The sequence below is a fragment of the Sorex araneus genome, chromosome 1 (assembly GCF_027595985.1).
Source record: "Sorex araneus isolate mSorAra2 chromosome 1, mSorAra2.pri, whole genome shotgun sequence".
Lineage (NCBI taxonomy): Eukaryota > Metazoa > Chordata > Mammalia > Eulipotyphla > Soricidae > Sorex > Sorex araneus.
This window is the reverse complement of record NC_073302.1, coordinates 53,903,012-53,923,230: the sequence shown is the minus strand read 5'-3', so window position 1 is coordinate 53,923,230 and position 20,219 is coordinate 53,903,012. Positions and strand designations below refer to the sequence as shown.

The following is a 20,219-nucleotide window of genomic DNA, read 5'->3' as shown; positions in this document are numbered from 1 at the left end:
CAGTCATGCCCTCCAGCCTTATTACCTACTCCCAGGACAATAAGAATTTATTATTTTATTTTATTTTATTTTATTAATGAGTCACGGGGGGTACAGTTACAGAGTTTTATACTTGTGCTGCAGTCATACAATTCTCAAGTACCCATCCCTCCACCAGTGCCCATTCTCCTCCACCGATAGCCCCAGGATCCCTCTCCCCACCCCATTCTGTCCCCCCCCCACCCCTTGACATAATTTTAATGCTTAGTTCTAGGTCTTTTATTTATTTTGAGTTAATGTATATTTGATCTGTTTTGAGTTAATGCTTATACTGGTATAAGAATTAGCTTTTTTTTACTTGTGGGTATCTAGTTTTTCCAACACCATTTGTTAAGAAGACAACCTTTTCCCTTTGTCTGCCATAGAGGTAGGGGGAAGGATACACAGGGTGGGAGGGGGCGAAATAAGAAGGAGAGGGATACTGGGGACATTGGTGGTAAAAAATGTACACTGGTGGAGGAATGGGTGTTTGATCATTGTATGACTGAAACTCAAACACAAAAGTTTTGTAACTGTAGCTCATGGTGATTCAATTAAAAAAAATTTTTTAAAGACATAGTAAGGTCTTCACACCCCATAGAAAGGTCTTGACACCCATGTTGAAATTAATTTGAGCAAACATGCAAGAGTTTATTTCTGGTGTTTTCACTAAACATATCTATGTGTGTATATTTCTGCTTATACCATGATGTTTTGTTTACTATAGCTATATGAGAAGTAATGAAATCAGGAGTGATGAGTCCTTCAGTTTGGCTCTTCTTTTTTTTCATATTGTTTCTGCTATTTGAAACTCTGAAATATTAAAATTTTAAGTTTTCTATTTCTTCAAAAAAATATAAATTTGATAGAGATTGCATCAACTCAGTAATTCATTTTGTTGGGTAAATTTTAGCAGTATTAAATCCCCTAGCTTATGAATAGTAGGTGTCTTTATCATTCACTTATAATTTATTTTTTGTGTATTTTGGGAGCATACCCAGTACTTTTTCCTGTTTCTCTGCACAGGGATCACTCCTGGCGGGACTCAGGAAACCATGTGAGATTCTGGGGATTGAACCCGGATCTGCTGTGTGCAAAGCAAACACCATACCCACTGTAATATCCCCTGGTTCCTATATAATTTTAGAAATGCTTTATAGGGGGCACCAAAACATTAGTACAGTGGGTAAGGTGTTTGCCTTGCACATGGCTGGCCGGGGTTCAATCCCCAGCATCCTATATGGTCACTGAGACCACCAGGAGTGATTCCTGAGTGCAGAGCCAAGTAAGGCTTGAACATCACTGGCTGTAGATGAAAAAAAAAAGTTTTATAGATTTTCAACATAAAAATCTTTTGCCTCCCTTGTTTATTCTTTTTGTTTTAAATTTTGATGCTATTATTAATGGAAATGTCTTAGTTTCCTTTAATTGGTCATTGTTAGTCTAACATCTTGACAATTTTTTCAAAGTAGTCACATGGCCAAACCGAAAGTCAAGAGCTAGGAAGCACATCCCATTCATCCTGAGAGTGCCACCGTGAAGTTCCATGACAAAATTGATAGTACTATGAGAAGTGAAGAATGGGGTCCTGTAATACTCTAACTCATAATAAGTTTTTATGGTCAATTTTAGTACTGTTTTTCCAGAGCCCCTTTTCAAAGTAACCAGAGCAACAGTACAGTAGACAGAGTTCTGGTTAGCATACAGTTGACCTGGGTTCTATCCCAGGTACCCCATATGGTTCCCCCATATATCACCAGTCATAATTCCCAAATGGAGCACCAGGAGTAACCCCTTAACATCACTGAGTGTAGCCCCCAAACAGAAAAAACAAAAAACAGCAAAAAGCCCAAACTAGCCTGCTTCCTCCCGCCCCTTTGACCTCAGCAGCTATAGTGAAAAAAAATTTTTAATGATGAGTGGTGAAAAGGACTAAGCAGGCAAAGAGGAGAGACAGAGCATATAGACTAACTGGTGCTCTGCCCGGTATGTTACAGGCATGGAAGAACAAAGCCTGCCTTTGCTCTTGGGAAAATCTGAAGATATCTGAGCCTCCGTTTCCTCCTCCAGAGGATTATAAGGGACTCTCCTGTGTTTTCTCTGCAATCCTATACAAATATTAACAATGCTGTCTCCAGGATATATAATAAGCCCACATGTGAAAATCTGTTCTGAACACTCACATCCATGCAGGTGGCCCTCAGTGTCTCATCGTTCATCATTTCCTGCCTTACATTTCAATTTTATATGTGATTTTTTAAAATTCTACATCACCTGACATCTCCTTGCCAGCAGAAAGTTAGTAATAACTACCTTGACTGTTATTATGACAGTAGGAACCAGATTGATAACTAAATTGAGGAGGAAAGTTTCAATATCTTTGGTTTTGAACAATTTATCCTGTATTTTAAACTTTTAAATAAATCTCCTATGGATTTTAATTTCTTGGGATCATGCCTCTACACCTAGTACTTAATTGAAAGAAAAGGACTTTTCTCTCATAATTGTAATACTAGTTTTACTAATTCTATGCTACAAAGACTTGGACATAATATCTCCTTTTAACATTTTGTAATTTTAATATATCAAAATATGTTCAGTGACTATGCAGATAAATATAGTAGTATATATGTCAACTGCAAAGTTGTCAGAAGTCCAACATTCTTGATTATAAAAATGAGATCAGTGTTTAAAATTGTTTTTCTACTCTTGTTGAAAGGTTTTGGCTTGAAATTCACATAAAGACTAAAATGAAGGCAGATATTACTTTTACCAATTAAAATTTGACTCTTTATTATTACATATTTTATATTTTTACCAACTCATTCTATTTGAAGTATAAAATCAGTGTAGGAACTAATGAACTTGAAAAAAATGTTCACTTGACTAAATATTAATTCCTTCAATTTTTAAAAAGTTAGTATAAAGGCACATAAAGATATAATACTTTGTTTCTTCAAGAATTTTTACCCAAATTAATAGTAGACACCCTCCCATAATTCCAGAAAACGAAAGCACTTCTTATTTTCTTGGTAATGGCAAGCATCAGAAAAATGCCATGGTCACACCCTTAGCCCAATTAAGATCTGGAGCTGCCATGCACGAAACCAACCCTCTGGTCCTAAAGACTATGATCCGAGAGGTCTTCTAACCCATTTTGGCACCCAGAGTGGCTTCTTACAGAAATGCATCTAGACTGTGAACTGAGCTAAAATATCAGAAATCCAAAAAGTCTTCATCCTCAGCAATGAAAAGAAATTATTAAATGATGTCTTTTCAGCAGGCCTGATTGTTGGGGGGAAATTCCAAACAATAATAGTGAGTTCTCTATTGAAAGATTGAATGTATTCAAAGTCTAGAGAGAATAAAGTAAAAATCATTAGCTACTTAGGTGGGGGCTGGTGGGAGGGGGGTATTTTGGGGTTCTTGGTGGTGGAACATGTGCACTGGTGAAGGGATGGGGGGTTCAATCATTATATGACTGAGACTTACACCTGAAAGCTTTGTATTTTTTTCACGGTGATTCAATAAAATAAGAACTTAAAAAAGAGAGAGAGAGAAAAATGCCATGGGTAAGGAAGGTTAGACTATATGTGAGGCTCTAGTGGCATGGAGATGCAAACAATCCAGTGAGAATGTATCCTTCTTGGTGTTACCAATGTCTTATCTCTCTTCTCTCCTCCTTCTAGGCTGCCCTATCAAAGGTCACCCTACCCCCAACATCACCTGGTTCTACAGTGGTCAGCCAGTTGGCAATGTGACAGGACTAAGGCACCTTATCTTGGCAGCTGGACAGATTCTCCAGATTGCAAATCTCAGTAGCGTGTCTCAAGGGGAATTCAGCTGCCTTGCTCAGAATGAGGCAGGCACTCTGGTACAGAAAACCTCTTTAGTGATCCAAGGTAAGAACTCCTTAGGCTTTGGGTACTGGGCTTATTTCTTTTTTATTTTTTTATTTTTTTTTTTTGCTTTTTTTGGGTCACACCCAGCGATGCTCAGGGGTTACTCCTGGCTTTGCACTCAGGAATTACTCCTGGCGGTGCTTGGGGACCATATGGGATGCCGGGGATCGAACCCGGGTCGGCCGCGTGCAAGGCAAACGCCCTACCCGCTGTGCTATCGCTCCGGCCCCTGGGCTTATTTCTTGAACAAGAAAGATCAACTTGGGAATCGACTTAGGAGAGCAATGTGACTTCTGATGCTCAGTAGTTCTTATAGCAAGAAAGCTGGAAATGACTCCCATTTCCATATAGTAAGACTCTTTTTTCCAACACTCACCAGCTTCTCTTTCTAGGAGTGCCTCAAAGGATTAGTCCCACCTTCACAGATGGTCCTTCTGCTCCTAGTACTGTGCTTCTCAGGAAGAGGAAACAATAGCACATGTCAAAGTCAAATGTGTTTCGGGGCTGGAGCAATAGCACAGCGGGTAGGGCATTTGCCTTGCACGCGGCTGACCTAGATTTGATTCCCAGCATCCCATATGGTCCCCTGAGCACCGCCAGGGGTGATTCCTGAGTGCAGAGCCAGGAGTAACTCCTGTGCATCGCCAGGTGTGACCCAAAAAGAAAAAAAAAAGTCAAATGTGTTTCTTTTAAGCTGGTTTAACTACAAAGTGTACACACACACACACACACACACACACACACAGACCCACCACCACCACCACCACCACCCCCGTCTATTTTGTTTTTAAATGCAACTTCCTGGGGACCGAGACTGAGCAATAGTATAGCAGATAGGGTTCCCTTGCATGCAGCCAACCTGGGTTTGATCCCTAGTACCACCACATGGTCCCTCAAGCCCACTAGTACTGATCCCTGAGCACCACTCAGGGACCAAAAACAAAAATAAACGTTTTTCTATAGGTTGATTTTTTAAAAAATAAACATTTGATCTAAACTATTGACTCCTCCTGCTGTCCTGGAGATTGCCCTTCAGACGCCCCAGCTGCAGTCACGTGCTCTGTGCTTCCCAATGATGCAGACGAGGCAGAAGTGACTACAGTGGGTCTCTGTTCCTGGTTCTTGGATATTTTCAAGAATGAAAATATTGAATAATAAAGATGCTCAGGCTCAGAACTGGAAAGTAGAAACGTTTTTTGGAAAGTAGAGGAGAAAAGAAAAGGAGTTCCCCAAGAGGAAGAGCTTAGTATAGGACTAAGTTAACTATGGCTCTTTTTTGTGGGATTTTTTTTTAATTTATTTATTTTTAATTAGAGAATCACCGTGAGGGTACAGTTACAGATTTATACACTTTTGTGCTTATACTTCCCTCATACAAAGTTCGGGAACCCATCCCTTCACCAGTGCCCATTCTCCACCACCCGTAAACCCAGCGTCCCTCCCACCCTCCCCAATCCCATCTCCCCACCCCACCCCACTCTGCCACTGTGGCAGGGCATTTTTTGTGGGATTTTTATAGAAAAACTGGGTCTTTGTACTACAGAGAATGCAGGGAAGTCAAAGATAAGGGTTTTTCTGTAGACCCTTTTAAATGAAAACTGGGCTCTTGCCAAGTACTAAAGAGGATGCAAGGATCTAACAGATCCTTGTCTGTCCATTTGCCTTAGGTATTTACATTATCTCAGCCTCGCTGTAAACTTAAGCTCTGAGGAAGAATTTTGTGATGGACAATTGTTAATTTACTGCTTATCAGAAAAATAATCAGAGAACAAAAGGGAATACCCTGCCACAGTGGCAGGGTGGGGTGGGGGGAGATGGGTTTTGGGGGGTGGGAGGGATGCTGGGTTTATTTGTGGTGGAGAATGGGCACTGGTGAAGGGATGGGTTCTCTAACTTTGTATGAGGGAAACATGAGCATGAAAATGTATAAATCTGTAACTGTACCCTCACGGTGATTCACTAATTAAAAAACAAATAAATTAAAAAATTTAAAAAATAATAATCAGAAAAATCCCAGGAATTGCAGAAAGGTGTTTTTGGTTTTTGTTTTTAAAGAAAAAAAAAATGGACTGCTCATAACCCCTGGCAAGAGTCAACTGCCAGTTTACTTTCTATTTTTCTTTTTGGGTCACACCCAGAGATCAGAGATGCACAGGAGTTGCTCCAGGCTCTGCACTCAGGAATTACTCCTGGCAGTGCTCAGGGGACCATACGGGATGCTGGGAATTGAACCCACTTGGCCACATGCAAAGCAAACACACCTTACCCACTGTACTATCGCTCCAGCCCCAAATGGCCTCCTCTTTCACCACCACCTTTGCTGTGTGGCTCTGCTCTGGCTTCCTAGAAGCAAGAACAGGCCCAATAACCTGTAGGCCGGACCTGGCTTTAGCTGCACTGAGGAAGAGTTGTAAAAGGGTTCGAAAACAGTGGGAAAAGAGCCAATATGACCTGGTAAATATAAGTTAAATGAGGCTTTTGAGCTTTCCATAGGTATGATCTACCTTTCCTGTATGATTTTCTTTTTTTTTTTCCTTCAATTGGGAGGCCACACCCAGCTGTGCTCAGGGCTTACTCCTGGTAGGGTTCAGGGGATATGGATTGCTGGGGATAGAACCCAGGTCAGCTGCGAGCAAGGCTGGAGCCCTACCTGCTGTACCGCTGTACTATTGCCCCTGTGTGTTATACTTGTATGAAAAGTAAAATTCTACTTCAGTATGTGAAAATGAAGAATTGTCAGGAAAAGGACAGATTTGTACACATAAGCACATGAACAGGGAGATTTTAACACATGGGTTTGCCCTACAGACGTCCTGCCATTTGGCTTCCCAGACGGGAAAGCAAGTAGGCTGTTTTCTTGCCAGCCAGCACTTCTCAGCTGAAAGGTGCAGAAGCCAACACCTGTCTGTGGGATTGATAATACACAACCTTCCAAATAAGCCCTCAAATTTTATCAGCCACACTTATTTTGACTGGATTTCATATCATTGAATCCCAGACCCCCACAATAGAAAATCTCTTAAAAATGCCTTTCTTACTGACAGCACCATCTCTAACAGAGGCACTTAAACTTTTTTTAAAAAAAAAAAACCAAAAACTATTAACCTCTCAGTTGATCTGTACTTTTAAGTCTTATTGGGAAATGTCTTATATTTTTATATCTGTTGAAGAATAAATTTATTTTCTTGTGAGCCAGTAAAAAAAGAAAGTAGTTTCAATAGTATATTTAAAAGTAAGAAGTATGACCACTCGGCGCTGGAGAGATAGTACAGCAGGAAAGGCATTTGCCTTGCACAGTGGCCAACATGTGTTTGATTCCCAGCATCCCATATGGTTCCCTGAGCACCACCAGGAGTAACCCCTGTGCATTGCCAGGTATGACCCAAAAAGTGGGAAAAAAAAAGTATGAACACTGATTTTTAGAGTCCCATAGTCTCCATGAACTGGACTGTTAAATTATACCTAGTCTTCATTATAGGTAAGGGGCATTGCACTCACTTTATAGATTAGTCAGCTCAGACACCTAGAAACCTCATGATCTTCCTAGCAACATTGGGAATAAAGCCCACTGAGGGTACAGCATCTCATTCTTAATAACTGTTCTCACCTGCCTCCGAACTTCCCAGACCCCATCCCCACTGCTCAAAAGGAAAGCAGATCTCAGGCAATCATGCATTCATCTCTTCAGCTCAGATCCTCTTGCTCTGACAGATTACTGGTGGTCTGTGGACAGACTGGCGACCTGCTCTGCCTCCTGCGGGAACCGGGGTATTCAACAGCCCCGCCTGAGGTGCCTGCTGAATAGCACAGAAGTGAACCCCACACATTGTTCGGGGAAGGTACGCCCCACTGTGCAGCCAGTAGCCTGCAACCGGAGAGACTGCCCTTCTCGGTAAGTATGGCCGAGGCCACCTTGAGCCTTCCCACAATTGGACCCAAACATTTTTGGGGAAGGTGGGAAGGGGCACACCTGGCATTATTCGGGGATCATTCCTGGTGGGGCTCAAGGAGTGCTGAAGATAAAATCTGGGTCAGCTAAATTCAAGGCAAGCACCTGGCCCACTGTACTATCTCTCCAGCCACTAGACCCAAACTTTTAGCCCTGCCAAGAGCATGTCCTTGTCAAGTACTGGGCAGGAGAGACTCTGAGTGCCAGGAACAGTGCCTGCCATCCACAAGTGCCCCTCCACCATGCAGAACAAACCTTCCTCTGCTCTACTGGTACATGTACTGCTCCAACGCCCTGGGGATTCACCTTCCTAGGAGCTGGAGAGATGCGTGTGGACACAGCATCAAGGCCCTGCAATAGGTAGCTCCCCACTGCAGCGAGAAGCTGACTCTAGAGCATTTTGCAAGGGAAAAATTTTCTGCCATTGATGTAGACAGAGGTATAAGGGTTACTGCTCTCTACCCCAGTTGCTCCCCCTTCTTCTAACTCTAATTGCCTGTGCTCACCAGTTTTTGTGGAAGAAGTCTCATCCTCTTTCTTTCCTAGGAAGGGTTTTATCCTGCTAACCTTGAAATCCATCTTCAGCTCTTATAGTTGCCTCAACACTGGAGATATATTCTTGACATCTGAATTGCTTCCATAGCCCAGGCTGACACCCACTACTTCTGTACCTCTTACATTTGCTCCAGGTTTTAAGATGCTGTGAATTCCAGCACCCTCACCTCAGTCTTCAAGCAGTAGCTAAAAGGATAATGTATGGGCTTAGACTTGGCACCAGCATGGCGCCCCAGCCTGGAAGGACTTGGCTGGGCCCTTGAAATGCCCCTTTACTATGAATCTGTGGGACTTTCATAGACTCCTCAGGCAACCGCTTTGTGTTTTGCCAGCTGAGTCATACGGAGCAGCTGAAACCAGGAGAGACTCAATGAAATATGAAACACACTCATTAATATCAGCAGTTTAACTTGCTGACGGGAAGGTTTCCACGGGAATGATTAATGTCCTTTTATACCCTTCCTGAACTGTAACATAGCCTGGACCTCTCCTTTCTCAAACCCCCCACTCCAGCTCCTGAAAAATTGCTGAAATGTATACTTGGAAATAAAAGTTGATTGAAATGCAGGTCTGACATTCACCAGGGACACGAGAGGCTGGAAGACTGCCCTTGCCAAGCTGTATGAAATGAAGAAGAAGTCTTAGACATGCCAAGGACTTTTTGATTTGCTGTAGTGATGGTCAGAGTCAATCAGCCTCATTTACTTCTGCAAATGAAATAATGGCAGCATCGACTTGGGTTCCAGTACCCCCAGGAGCTTTAAAACACCTCGCGCCTACTTCCTAAGTGGCTCTGCGCCTGTGGGTTGGAAATTGGCAAGCAGCTGTCTCTCTCCAGGGCAAATGGAGCAGGGCAGTTCCACCCAATAAGTGACAGATTCAACTTCAGGAGGGATTTGGTGCATGACCCTGCTACCTGCCTGTCCCAAGTGCCATATGATGTCACAGGACTAGGAAATGGCCACGGGTTCACCTTTTCTGGTTTCCCTGCCAGACTTGGGGGCCCTTTTGCATCCTTCTTTGCACATAAATATGTGCTGCCCTACTTTGACCCAGGTAGCTGCTTCAACCAATTCATTTAGATAAAGTTTTCTCAAGGAATAAAACTTAAGAATGGTTCTTTTCAGACTTAAGGATATGACTGATTTGAAAGCAGTAGCAGGTCTTCTCTCAGAATCCCCTCCCTCAAACTGACCCCCCTTCCCCTCCTATTTGCATATCATGCAAACCTACAAAGAGAAGCAGTATGTGTCCACATGTGGGCTGAAGATTTCAGTTTCTTCCAGCTTAGGACATGGCTTTGTGAGAAAAGTCACTTTCTCGATCTTGGTTTGTCTCATTTTTGAAGTTGTGACTGAAATCTAATATTCTGAAAACTGCTACTTCTACCATGCATAACGGCCTCTACTATATAAAGATAGGACCTATGAACTGTGACTCCTGGAAATGGGTATATATGGTCTGGAAAGATGGAAGAATTTTGCCAGTTTCAGAGGGATTAAACAAAGTCAAGTGAGATACAGGTTAAAGCAAAGATGAAACAGAGTGATTAATACCAGATACATTTTGGTTTAAGTGAGACCCAGATTGTCTCCAGGTTCAGGAAGCCACACAGGATGGAGTCTGATTTCCCTAGGAAGCTGCTCCTCTCTGGCTAACCCTCAGGTGCCTTTAGGAAGTACCAAATCCACAGGACAGCTTAGCTTTCTTCAGGACTGACTCCCCAGAATTTCAGCCTTGTAGGTTGATGTCATGCTGAGGCAAATGATCTTCATATTAGCGTTTCAGGACCCACCTTCTGAGTTCATTCCCTCCAGAGATCCTCTTGTTGAGGATTGTGACTACCACAAATATGGTGCCTTAAAAGAGTAGAAATGGGGGCTGGAGAGATAGCACCATAGGTAGGGCATTTGCCTTGCACGCAGCCAACCTGGGTTCGATTCCCAGCATCCCATGTGATTCCCTGAGCACCACCAGGAGTAATTCCTGAGTGCAGAGCCAGGAGCAACCCTTGAGCATCAAGGGTATGACCCATAAAGAAAAAAAAAAAGAATAGAAATGACTCAGAGTTCTGGTCAGAAGTCCAACATCAAAGTTTAGTTTTCAGAGCTCCAGCTTCTCTAAGAAACTGTTCCTCATCCCTCACAGCTTCCAGGGCCTACAGGTTTCACTTGGTCATGTCATGTCATTCTTCTATCCGCTCCTGTGGTTATACCTTCCTTCTGTGTGAATTTCCCTCTACCCTTCTCTGTCGGACCTCTGTGGTGCCATTAAAATGGCACAGTTTAAGGCCTACCCAGGGAACATAGAATAATCTCATCTTGAAATCCTTTATTATGGTTGCAAAACCCCTTTGCCAAGTTAGGTCATATTCAAAGGGCCAGAACTCTAACACAGATCTTTAGGGAGGCTACTATCAGTCAACCACTATGAGCAGATCTAGAACAGATGGTGGGGCCGTGCGGTAGAGGGTAGGGGGAGGGAGGAGGGCTGCTTCTGGGAGTATGCAGCATGATGTCTGTCCTCGAGGCCTGACACTTTGCAGCTGCCCTAATGTTTCTTCCTTTCCCTAGATGGATGGTGACCTCATGGTCTGCCTGTACCCGGAGCTGTGGTGGAGGGGTCCAGACCCGCCGAGTGACGTGCCAGAAGCTGAAAGCCTCTGGCATCTCCGTTCCTGTGCCCAATGACATGTGCACCCAGCTCTCCAAGCGGCCAGTGGACACGCAGGCCTGTAACCAGCAGCTCTGTGTGGAGTGGGCCTTCTCCAGCTGGGGCCAGGTAAGAGGGCGGAGAGGGTTTTATTGGAAAAGGAAATCTTGTAGTGCAGACTCCATAAGAATAAGAAGGAAAATGCCACCACAGCCTCCCTGAGGACTGATGCTCCAAAATTCACATCTGTCAATCTACTGAACTTATCTTCCCAAAACCAGTTTCTGATCATTATTCTGTGACATACCACTCACATCATTGCACTTTTCCTTTTGATTCCTTCCCATCCTGATGCTTCTTGTATTTCGATCATCATCACTTTCACACACCTTTTTTTCAGGCTCTTTTTGGAGTGGGGAAAGTGGGGAAATGTCATCCCATCTCACTAGTTACTTGGGGGCTCATGGTTAAAATTTCTGATGAGGGACCAGAGCTATAGTACAGCAGGTAGGGTGTTTGCCTTGCACACAGTCGATCTGAGTTTAATCCCTGGCACCCACCATGGTCCCCCAAGCCAGGAGTGATTTCTGAGAACAGAGCTAGAAGTAAGCCCAGCAGAGTGTAGCCAGAAATAATATAAACAAAATTCTGATGATCTGAAAATTACAGTATCATTGTGGACAATGGGTTATCAACAGGTAGCACAGTAAGAATCACTGAATAAGCTTCTTCCAGTAGACCAATATTTAAGCTGCACCTATGTCAGATACTCTAAGTGGGATCAAACTTTTGGAAACTCCAGCTGATTCTGACATGTAACCAGAATGAAGAACTTTTATGCTGTTTGTGCTATTCATAGTGAATTAATTTGTTGTCATTTTCAAAATTAATTGAGTGATTTTGCAGGATTTCTGTTGTTTCTTTCATCTTTTAGTTTTTCCCCTTGTAGTTGGGTTTGTTATACAGTGATCAGATTCCTGTAATTGTTTCCTGTAAATATTTTTGTCTTGAGTTCACTCCAAGAGACTGCATTAGCACTCTCCTCTTTTTTCCATTTTTTCCTCTTTGTATTTTAATTTTCTTACTACTTCCACGTGGATTTTGAGTTTTACAAAAACAGTTGTACCAATATTATTGTTCTATACTTGCAATACTGCGAAACCATGTCATTGGGATAGTCTGTATATCAGTTCTAAACTATTTCTATCTAAATTAAACCCATTTTTAAAAAATATATTTTAGAAATAGCATTGTATCTAGCAAATATATAACATTTATGGTTGATACTTATAGTTCTTTCCTAGGAATTGTTAATTTGAGATTTAAATTTAACAAAGTTTTTATTTTCTCTATGAATTCAACTGAAATTTCCAAAAATAGACATACTGTTGTAGAAAAAAAACCCTATTTTTTGCAAAACTGTTTTAATGATTATGGATTTCTTTAACTTTCATTTGTCTAAAAGCATTGCTTTTTTTCCTTTTTCTTTTTTTTTGTTTTTTTTGTTTTTGTTTTTGGTTTGGCTTTGGCACCATGCTCTGAGTAGCTCAGGGCTTCTGATTCTGTAGCTGGGAATCAAGCCCTAGTTGACTACATGCAAGACAAGTGCCCTACCCACTGTACTAGCTCTCTGGTCCCTGTTTGAAAATCTTTTTAATCATATTTTTGAATCTGAGTGGTAGCCTAGTGGAACATTCTTAGGTTAAAGATTTTATTCTTTTAATACTTGGGTTATATCAAACCATTATATCTTGCCTATAGTATTTCATTTGATAAACTGAGTCTTTGTTTTTTTCTACCTGCTTCTGTATTTTGTATTTGACTTTGTATTTTAAATATGTTATGTCTTGCTGTGCATCTATTTGGGTTTATTTTCATTAGAACTCAGAACTTTCTGGGTCTGGGAATCTACTTCCTCAGACTGTTTTTCAGGAGAGGGTTTTGGGTGGTTTTTTTTTTTTTTTTTTTTTTTAGCATTTTGTAACTATTGAGAAAACTGGCTATAATAGTGTTAATGTTTAAGTCCTTGGTTACAAATTTATTATACTTCCACCACTAGTATGTCATTTCTTGTCCTCCCCAACAATTGGTGAACTCACTTCTGTTGTCAGAGTCCAAGGGTTTGTTTTCATTGGCTATTGTACATTCCCTTTCTCCGTCTCTTTATATACCACATATGAATGAGATCATCTGGCATTTGTCCTTCTCCATCTGACTTACTTCACTTAATATGACACCTTCTAGTTCCTGCCAAGTTGTGGCATAAGGCAAGATTTTATCTTTTCATATAGGTAAATAGTATTCCCTGTGTTTATATACCACAGTTTTATTATCCACTCATCTTTGAACATTTGGGTTGTTCCATATATGGATACTGTAAATAGCACTGCAAATGAGCATGCAAATTTTAGTAGCATTTGTTCTAAGTCCTTAAAAATGTCATCAGAATTTTGATGAACATCATATTGAACCAATATACTGGTTTGATTGGGTGGTCATTTTGACAGTATTAACCTTCCAGCTCATAAACATGGAATAGTTAGCCATTTCCTAGTGTTCTCTTATTTATTTCAGTAGTGACATAGTCATCAATGTTTAAGTTTTTCACCTACTTTGGTTGGGTTGATTTCTGGGTACTTGATGTCTTAAACACTAATAGATATGTATTTTCTATTTCTTTCTTTTCTAGTTGCTTGCTTATATAAATGTAACTAAATTTTTGGTATTCATTTTGTAGGCTGACAATTTATTATATTGATTTATTGTTTCTAATTTTTTGGCAATGATTTTATCATCTAATCTACAAATAGTGATTTAATTTAATCTCTTCCAATTTGAATGCCTTTGATTTCTTTTTTTTTTAATTTTTAAATTTATTTATTTTTAATTAGAGAATCACCGTGAGGGTACAGTTACAGATTTATACACTTTTGTGCTTATACTTCCCTCATACAAAGTTCGGGAACCCATCCCTTCACCAGTGCCCATTCTCCACCACCCGTAAACCCAGCGTCCCTCCCACCCTCCCCAATCCCATCTCCCCCCCCACCCCACCCTGCCACTGTGGCAGGGCATTCCCTTCTGTTCTCTCTCTCTAATTAGCTGTTGTGGTTTGCAATAAAGGTGTTGAGTGGCCGCTGTGCTCAGTCTCTAGCCCTCATTCAGCCCGCAACTCCCTTCCCCCACATGGCCTTCGACTACAATGTAGTTGGTGATCGCTTCTCTGAGTTGACCTTTCCCCGGAACGTGAGGCCAGCCTCGAAGCCATGGAGTCAACCTCCTGGTACTTATTTCTACAGTTCTTGGGTGTTAGTCTCCCACTCTGTTATACTATATACCATAGATGAGTGCAATCTTTCTATGTCTGTCTCTCTCTTTCTGACTCATTTCACTCAGCATGAAACTTTTCATGCCCATCCACTTAACTACAAAATTCTTGACCTCCTTTTTTCTAACAGCTGCATAGTATTCCATTGTATAGATGTACCAAAGTTTCCTCAACCAGTCATCCGTTCTGGGGCATTCGGGTTTTTTCCAGATTCTAGCTATTGTAAACAGTGCTGCGATGAACATACATGTGCAGATGTTGTTTCGATTGTACTTTTTTGCCTCTCTGGGATATATTCCCAGCAGTGGTATTGCTGGGTCAAATGGGAATTCAATATCTAATTTTTTGAGAGTCGTCCAAATTGTTTTCCAGAAGGGCTGAACCAGTCGGGAATGCCTTTGATTTCTTTTTCTTGCCTAACTTCTATGGACTTAGAATAATGGTGGTAAACATGGACATCTGAAACCTTTCACTTTTCCACTACGTACTGGATGTGGGTTTGTGATATATGGACTTTACTATTATTGAGATTTTTTTCTATTCCTGTTCTATTTAAATTTTCTAATCATGAATGGGTATTAATTCATGTGAAGAAGCTTTATCTTTATATATTGAAAACACTTGACCACAATTTATGATCTCATTGTTAGATTTGGTTTTCAAAGATTTTGTTGAGGATCTTTGTGTCAGTGTTCATCAGGGAAATAGACCTGACATTTTCCTTTTAATACTATTTGTCTGGTTTGGGGGCCACACCTGAAGGTACTCAGAGCTTATTCTTGTCGTCTGCTCTTATGGGACCATATGAGTTGCTGGGAATCGAACCCAGGCTGGCCACATGCAAGGCAAGCTCCTGGTCAATGTACTATCACTCTGACCCCTATTTTAATTTCCTTATTCATAAATGGTCTGTTCAAGTTTTTATTTTCTCCTGATTAGACTTGGGAAGTTGTTTGAGTTTTTCACCTACTTTATTGGATCAAGTTGTTCATAATAACCTCTTATGGTCGCCTGTGTTTCTGAAGTAGCTATGAGTGCTCCCCTCTCATCTCTGATACAATTCATTTGGATTTTCTTTTCTACTCTAATTTTTATTAGTTATACTTTTGCTGTAGTTGTTCTTTTTTGTTTCTGATGTAAATGTATAAGTTTATTGCTATGAATGTCCCACCTTAGTATTGATTTTTCTAGTCTAATGATTCTGATAAGCTGTGTCTTCATTCTCACTCATTTTGAGAAATATTTCTTAAGCTTTAAATATTTTTTAAGCTCTCCTTTGCCAATGGCTTTTTTTAAATGGTATGTTTAGTTGACAACTCTTTTTAACTTTTCACTAGCTTTTAATGATCAATTTTGATCTTCATAGTAATATGAAAAGTTACTTGATATTACTCAAGTCTCCTCCTGACTTTATGGGCACTTGTTTTGTGTCCCATAATGTGGTCTGTTTTGGGGAATATTCCATGTCCACTGAAGAATGTATATTGAACTTTTTAAGTATGAAGAGGCATTTATATACTACTCTTATCTCTCCTTGTTTCCAGTGATGAATCTCCTTAGGTTTACTAGAGGTTGTATTTAGAAGTCTGCTGCCACCTAGTTTTTACTATAATACGTTTTAATAGAGGAGATTATAGTTGACAATTTATGGCATTGATGTAGTTATTCACTACAAAAGTGCCCAAGTTCCACTTATATGTTAATTTTTATTTTCCTATCTCCTCTTCAAAGTATTTTTATATTGAAGTAATTATTTCAGATTAGGAGATGTCTTGATTTCAGTTAAGAATTCTTTATCTTTTGCTCTTTCCTGTCCATATGGAACCCCTGTGAAGCAAATGCTATCCCATAAATCTCATTTAATCTATACATCTATGTTACTTTAGAGTAATAGGATACCAAAAAATTTCAGGAAATTAACATATCATAGAATATAACCATTAATAAAAAGTTCATTTGTAAATTTTTATCTACTTAATTACTATTTTAAATTATGGTATTTAGATGATTAAAATTTCATGACAAAATTAGTTACTAGTCCATTTTTCTTCATAAATATTTTGCAAGGGGTAACAGACCTTGATGACCTACTAAACTCGGGAAAAATAAAAGTTGTAGTTTTTGTGATAGCATGCCTCACATTTGAGCCAAAGAGAGAATAAGGGTTAAAGTGCTCACCTTGTATGTTCTGACTTGACCACCAGGGTGACCCAAAGACTAGAAACAGTCCAAGCACCACAGATACATTGCTGAATAAAAAAGAAATGAATACACATACAATGGAATGCTAATCAGCTGTCAAAAATCCTCCCATTTGCAACATGACTTGAAGAATGCTAAATTTAGTGAGGTGGCAGATGAATCATAACAAACACAGTATGATTTCAGTTATGTGGTACATAAAGGAACCAATGAAATGAATTTTTATATTCCAAATCAGTGCTGTCCAAAGGGGAGAGCAATGGTAAAAGAGGACAATTGTATGGTGGAGGATAGAGTTGAACTTTGGAGGGGGCCATACCCTGGTCAAGATTTTAACCATGGTCACAATTTCATGCAAGGCAAGTACTTTATCTCCTATACTATCTCTACAGCCCTTTAATGAAAAGCTAAATGCACAACTAAAACACATTTGCAATTTTCTGTAACTGCATTCTTTGTTTTTTAAATGAATCACTGTGAGGCACAGTTTCAGACTTACAAACTTTCATGATTATGTTTCAGTTATACAATGATCAAGTACCCATCCCTCCACCAGTGCCCATTCACCATCACCCCCTTACCTCCCTAACTCTGTGGCAGGCACATTCCCTTTTACTCTCTCTCTCTCCTTTTGAGTGATACGGTTTGCAATATGGGTACTAAGTGGTCATCATGTTCAGTCAATAGTCTACTTTCAGCACACATCTCCCTTCCTGAGCGAGCCCTGCAAGAATCATTTACTTGGTGGTCTCTTCTCTATCCCAGCTTCCTTTTCCCCCAGCATGTGAGGCTGGTTTCCAAGCCATGGAGCAATCTTTCTACCCCTTATCTCTACTATTCTTGGGTGTTAGTCTCCCATTATGTTACTTTATATTCCACAAATGAGTGCAGTCATTCTGTGTCTGTCTCTCTCTAACTCATTTCACTTAGCATGATTGTGTCCAAGGTTCTCAGAAGTATCCTCTGGATCTCACTACCATCCCCCTATGTTTAAAAAGAAAATTTAAGTAAATCAAAAAGTTTTTTGGCCCTTTTCAACAAGCTATGAATTGGGCTTTATCCCACCCAGTAGACACAAGTTCCAAACAGTAGTACAAAAATGAACAGTTTTTATGGGCAAAGAAGAGACACAAGGATAGATAGTTTATGAGAAGGTCACTTCTTAGCAGAGGTCTCATGCAGATTGAGTGGTTTAAGATTACATTCCTGGAAAAGGCTGAAACTAATTAGACATTAGGTCTTGATTCGGTGGCCTGGGCTTCAGATAAGTGATTATGATTTGTACTTTTTTCCTTTTTAATATGAGGCTCCACAAAAACTGATTCAATCTGAAAAAATATATATTTGTTACTTAGAAAATGGACATAACTAGGGGCTGGAGTGATAGCACAACGGATAGGGCATTTGCCTTGCATACGGCCGACCTGGGTTCGATTCCCAGCATCTCATATGGTCCCCTGAGCACCACCAGGGGTAATTCCTGAGTGCAGAGCCAGGAGTAACCCCTATGCATCACTTGGTGTGACCCCCCAAAAAAGGACATAACTAAAGAAAACACAAACCTGACTATGAATAGATACTATGCCATGACATAAGCAGTGGAGAAAGGTTTGTACCCACAGTAGCCTTATCATTCATGGGACTACCTGGTCAAGAAGTTCCATCATATCACATTTTACTATATAATTGTTGTACTTTCTTTTTGTCAGTCCAAAAATTGACTTCTGACCTTTTAAGAAACTTCAAAAGTGGTCATACCCTTTCCCTCTGAAAAATTTGCATAAAATTAGCAATGATTATGCAGTAAAATACAGTAATTAGAGGCCTAGTGTTTCTCTAGTACAGTTTTAAAGTACTCAGCTTAGACACAGAATTATACTATTCACCTGACCCCTTTCAACTATTTTGTCAGCACACACACCTGGCAAGCTCCCTGTAGCGTACTCGATATGACAGAAACAGTAACAACAAGTCTCACAATGAAGATGTTACTGGTGCCTGCTCAAGCAAATCGATGAACAATGACACGACAGTGCTACAGTGCTACACACAAAACTATCCAGTGTGGTGCTTAGAAAATAATTGTATATTCTCTAGTTTTCCCAAATAGCTGAGCAGCAAGGCATCATGTTGCCAGAGCCTATCTATTTTGTTGATACATCAAGTATGTAGTAACTATAACTATATTGTCAGATGTTGGCACTAATGGTGGGATAAATATTCTAATTGACCAGGCACCATTTGTTCAGTGTCTGAACAATATCATAAAGTTCTTCTGGAAATTCTTACTAATGCACTGTGGCTATTTCTATTAAACAGCCAATTTATCTGGGGGGGGGGGGGGAAATGTGGCCACAGAGTTCAGAATCATTGCATAATGTATTGTATCCCACATGATCCTGGGGATAATAGCAATACATTTGACCAGAGGCTTTTCGTGGTGCTTCTACCAACCTTCCTCCATTATCTCTTGTGACCAAATGTATGTGATTCATAATAAATGAGGTATGGGTTTATCTTTTTTTCTTACCTAAATAAGCACACATTTGATAGTTTTCACTGGACCACTGAAGTTCCTTTTCTATGCTTTCTGGGCTTGCAATTTTTGAGATTACAACTGGAGACAGATCCAACTACACAAGAGATATGTTTCTGCATTGTGTCATTGAGGTCACTCAAGGAAACAGAGTATTTGTCATTCTTAGTGCTTCTTTAAAATAGAGATAAAAACAGGTCCCTCCCCTTGCCTTCTATCAAATAATTCTCAACATCTCTCTTCTTCTAAAAATCTTCCAGGTAAGTCTCAAGTTTTAATATGAATCAATGGCAGATATTGTTTAATATGAAAATTCTAGAAGCCAGGAAGAGGGCTTGAAGAACTGGAGCACATTCAGGAGCCATAGGTTTGATCCCTATCACTGCATGTTCCCCCAAGTACCACCAGGATACACCCCCCGCCAAAAAAATGCAAATTCTTATATAGTAGTTCTTTAGATGCTGAATTTCTATAAGTTAGCGATCATGACAATACCAATGGTTAAAAAGTAGTAAAATTTTAGATACCACAAATACTCACAAACCTGTTGATGATTTTCTATTGATAATATTATTATTAGCAAGTACTTAAAACTATAGATGACTCCCCCAACTTCACTTTTGATGAACTGGAGAGAGACAGTACAATAGGGAAGTGCACCTCATTTGTGGAGTATAAAATAACATGACATGAGGCTGACACCCAAGGACAGGAGATACAAGGGCCAGGAGGATTGCCCCATAGCTGGAAGACTGCTTCATGAGCAGAAGGGAGAAGGCAGATGGAATAGAGAAGGGATCACTAAGAAAATGATGGCTGGAGTAATCAGTTGGGATGGGAGATGTGTGCCAAAAGTAGATACTGGACCAAACATGATGACCTCTCAGTGTCTGTGTTGCAAGCTATAATGCCCAAAAGTAGAGAGTATGGGGAATATTGTCTGCCATAGAGGCAGGGGGAGGGTGGGAAAGGGGGGGTATACCTGGGATATTGGTGGTGGGGAATGTGCACTGGTGGAGGGATGGGTGTTTGATCATTGTGAGATTGTAACCCAAACATGAAAGCTTGTAACTATCT

General features: G+C 40.4%; 1 protein-coding gene across 2 annotated transcripts in view; it reads left to right on the top strand.

The window, feature by feature from the left end:
- The window catches only part of ADAMTSL1 (ADAMTS like 1), a 488,758-nt gene that overhangs the window by 452,070 nt on the left and 16,469 nt on the right, over positions 1 to 20,219 (top strand). For both annotated transcript variants that reach the window (XM_055147244.1, XM_004600171.2), the window contains 3 exons: positions 3,708 to 3,920; positions 7,632 to 7,812; positions 10,998 to 11,205. In XM_055147244.1, coding sequence (XP_055003219.1) covers positions 3,708 to 3,920; positions 7,632 to 7,812; positions 10,998 to 11,205 — 602 coding nt within the window. The remainder of the gene's footprint in view (positions 1 to 3,707; positions 3,921 to 7,631; positions 7,813 to 10,997; positions 11,206 to 20,219) is intronic.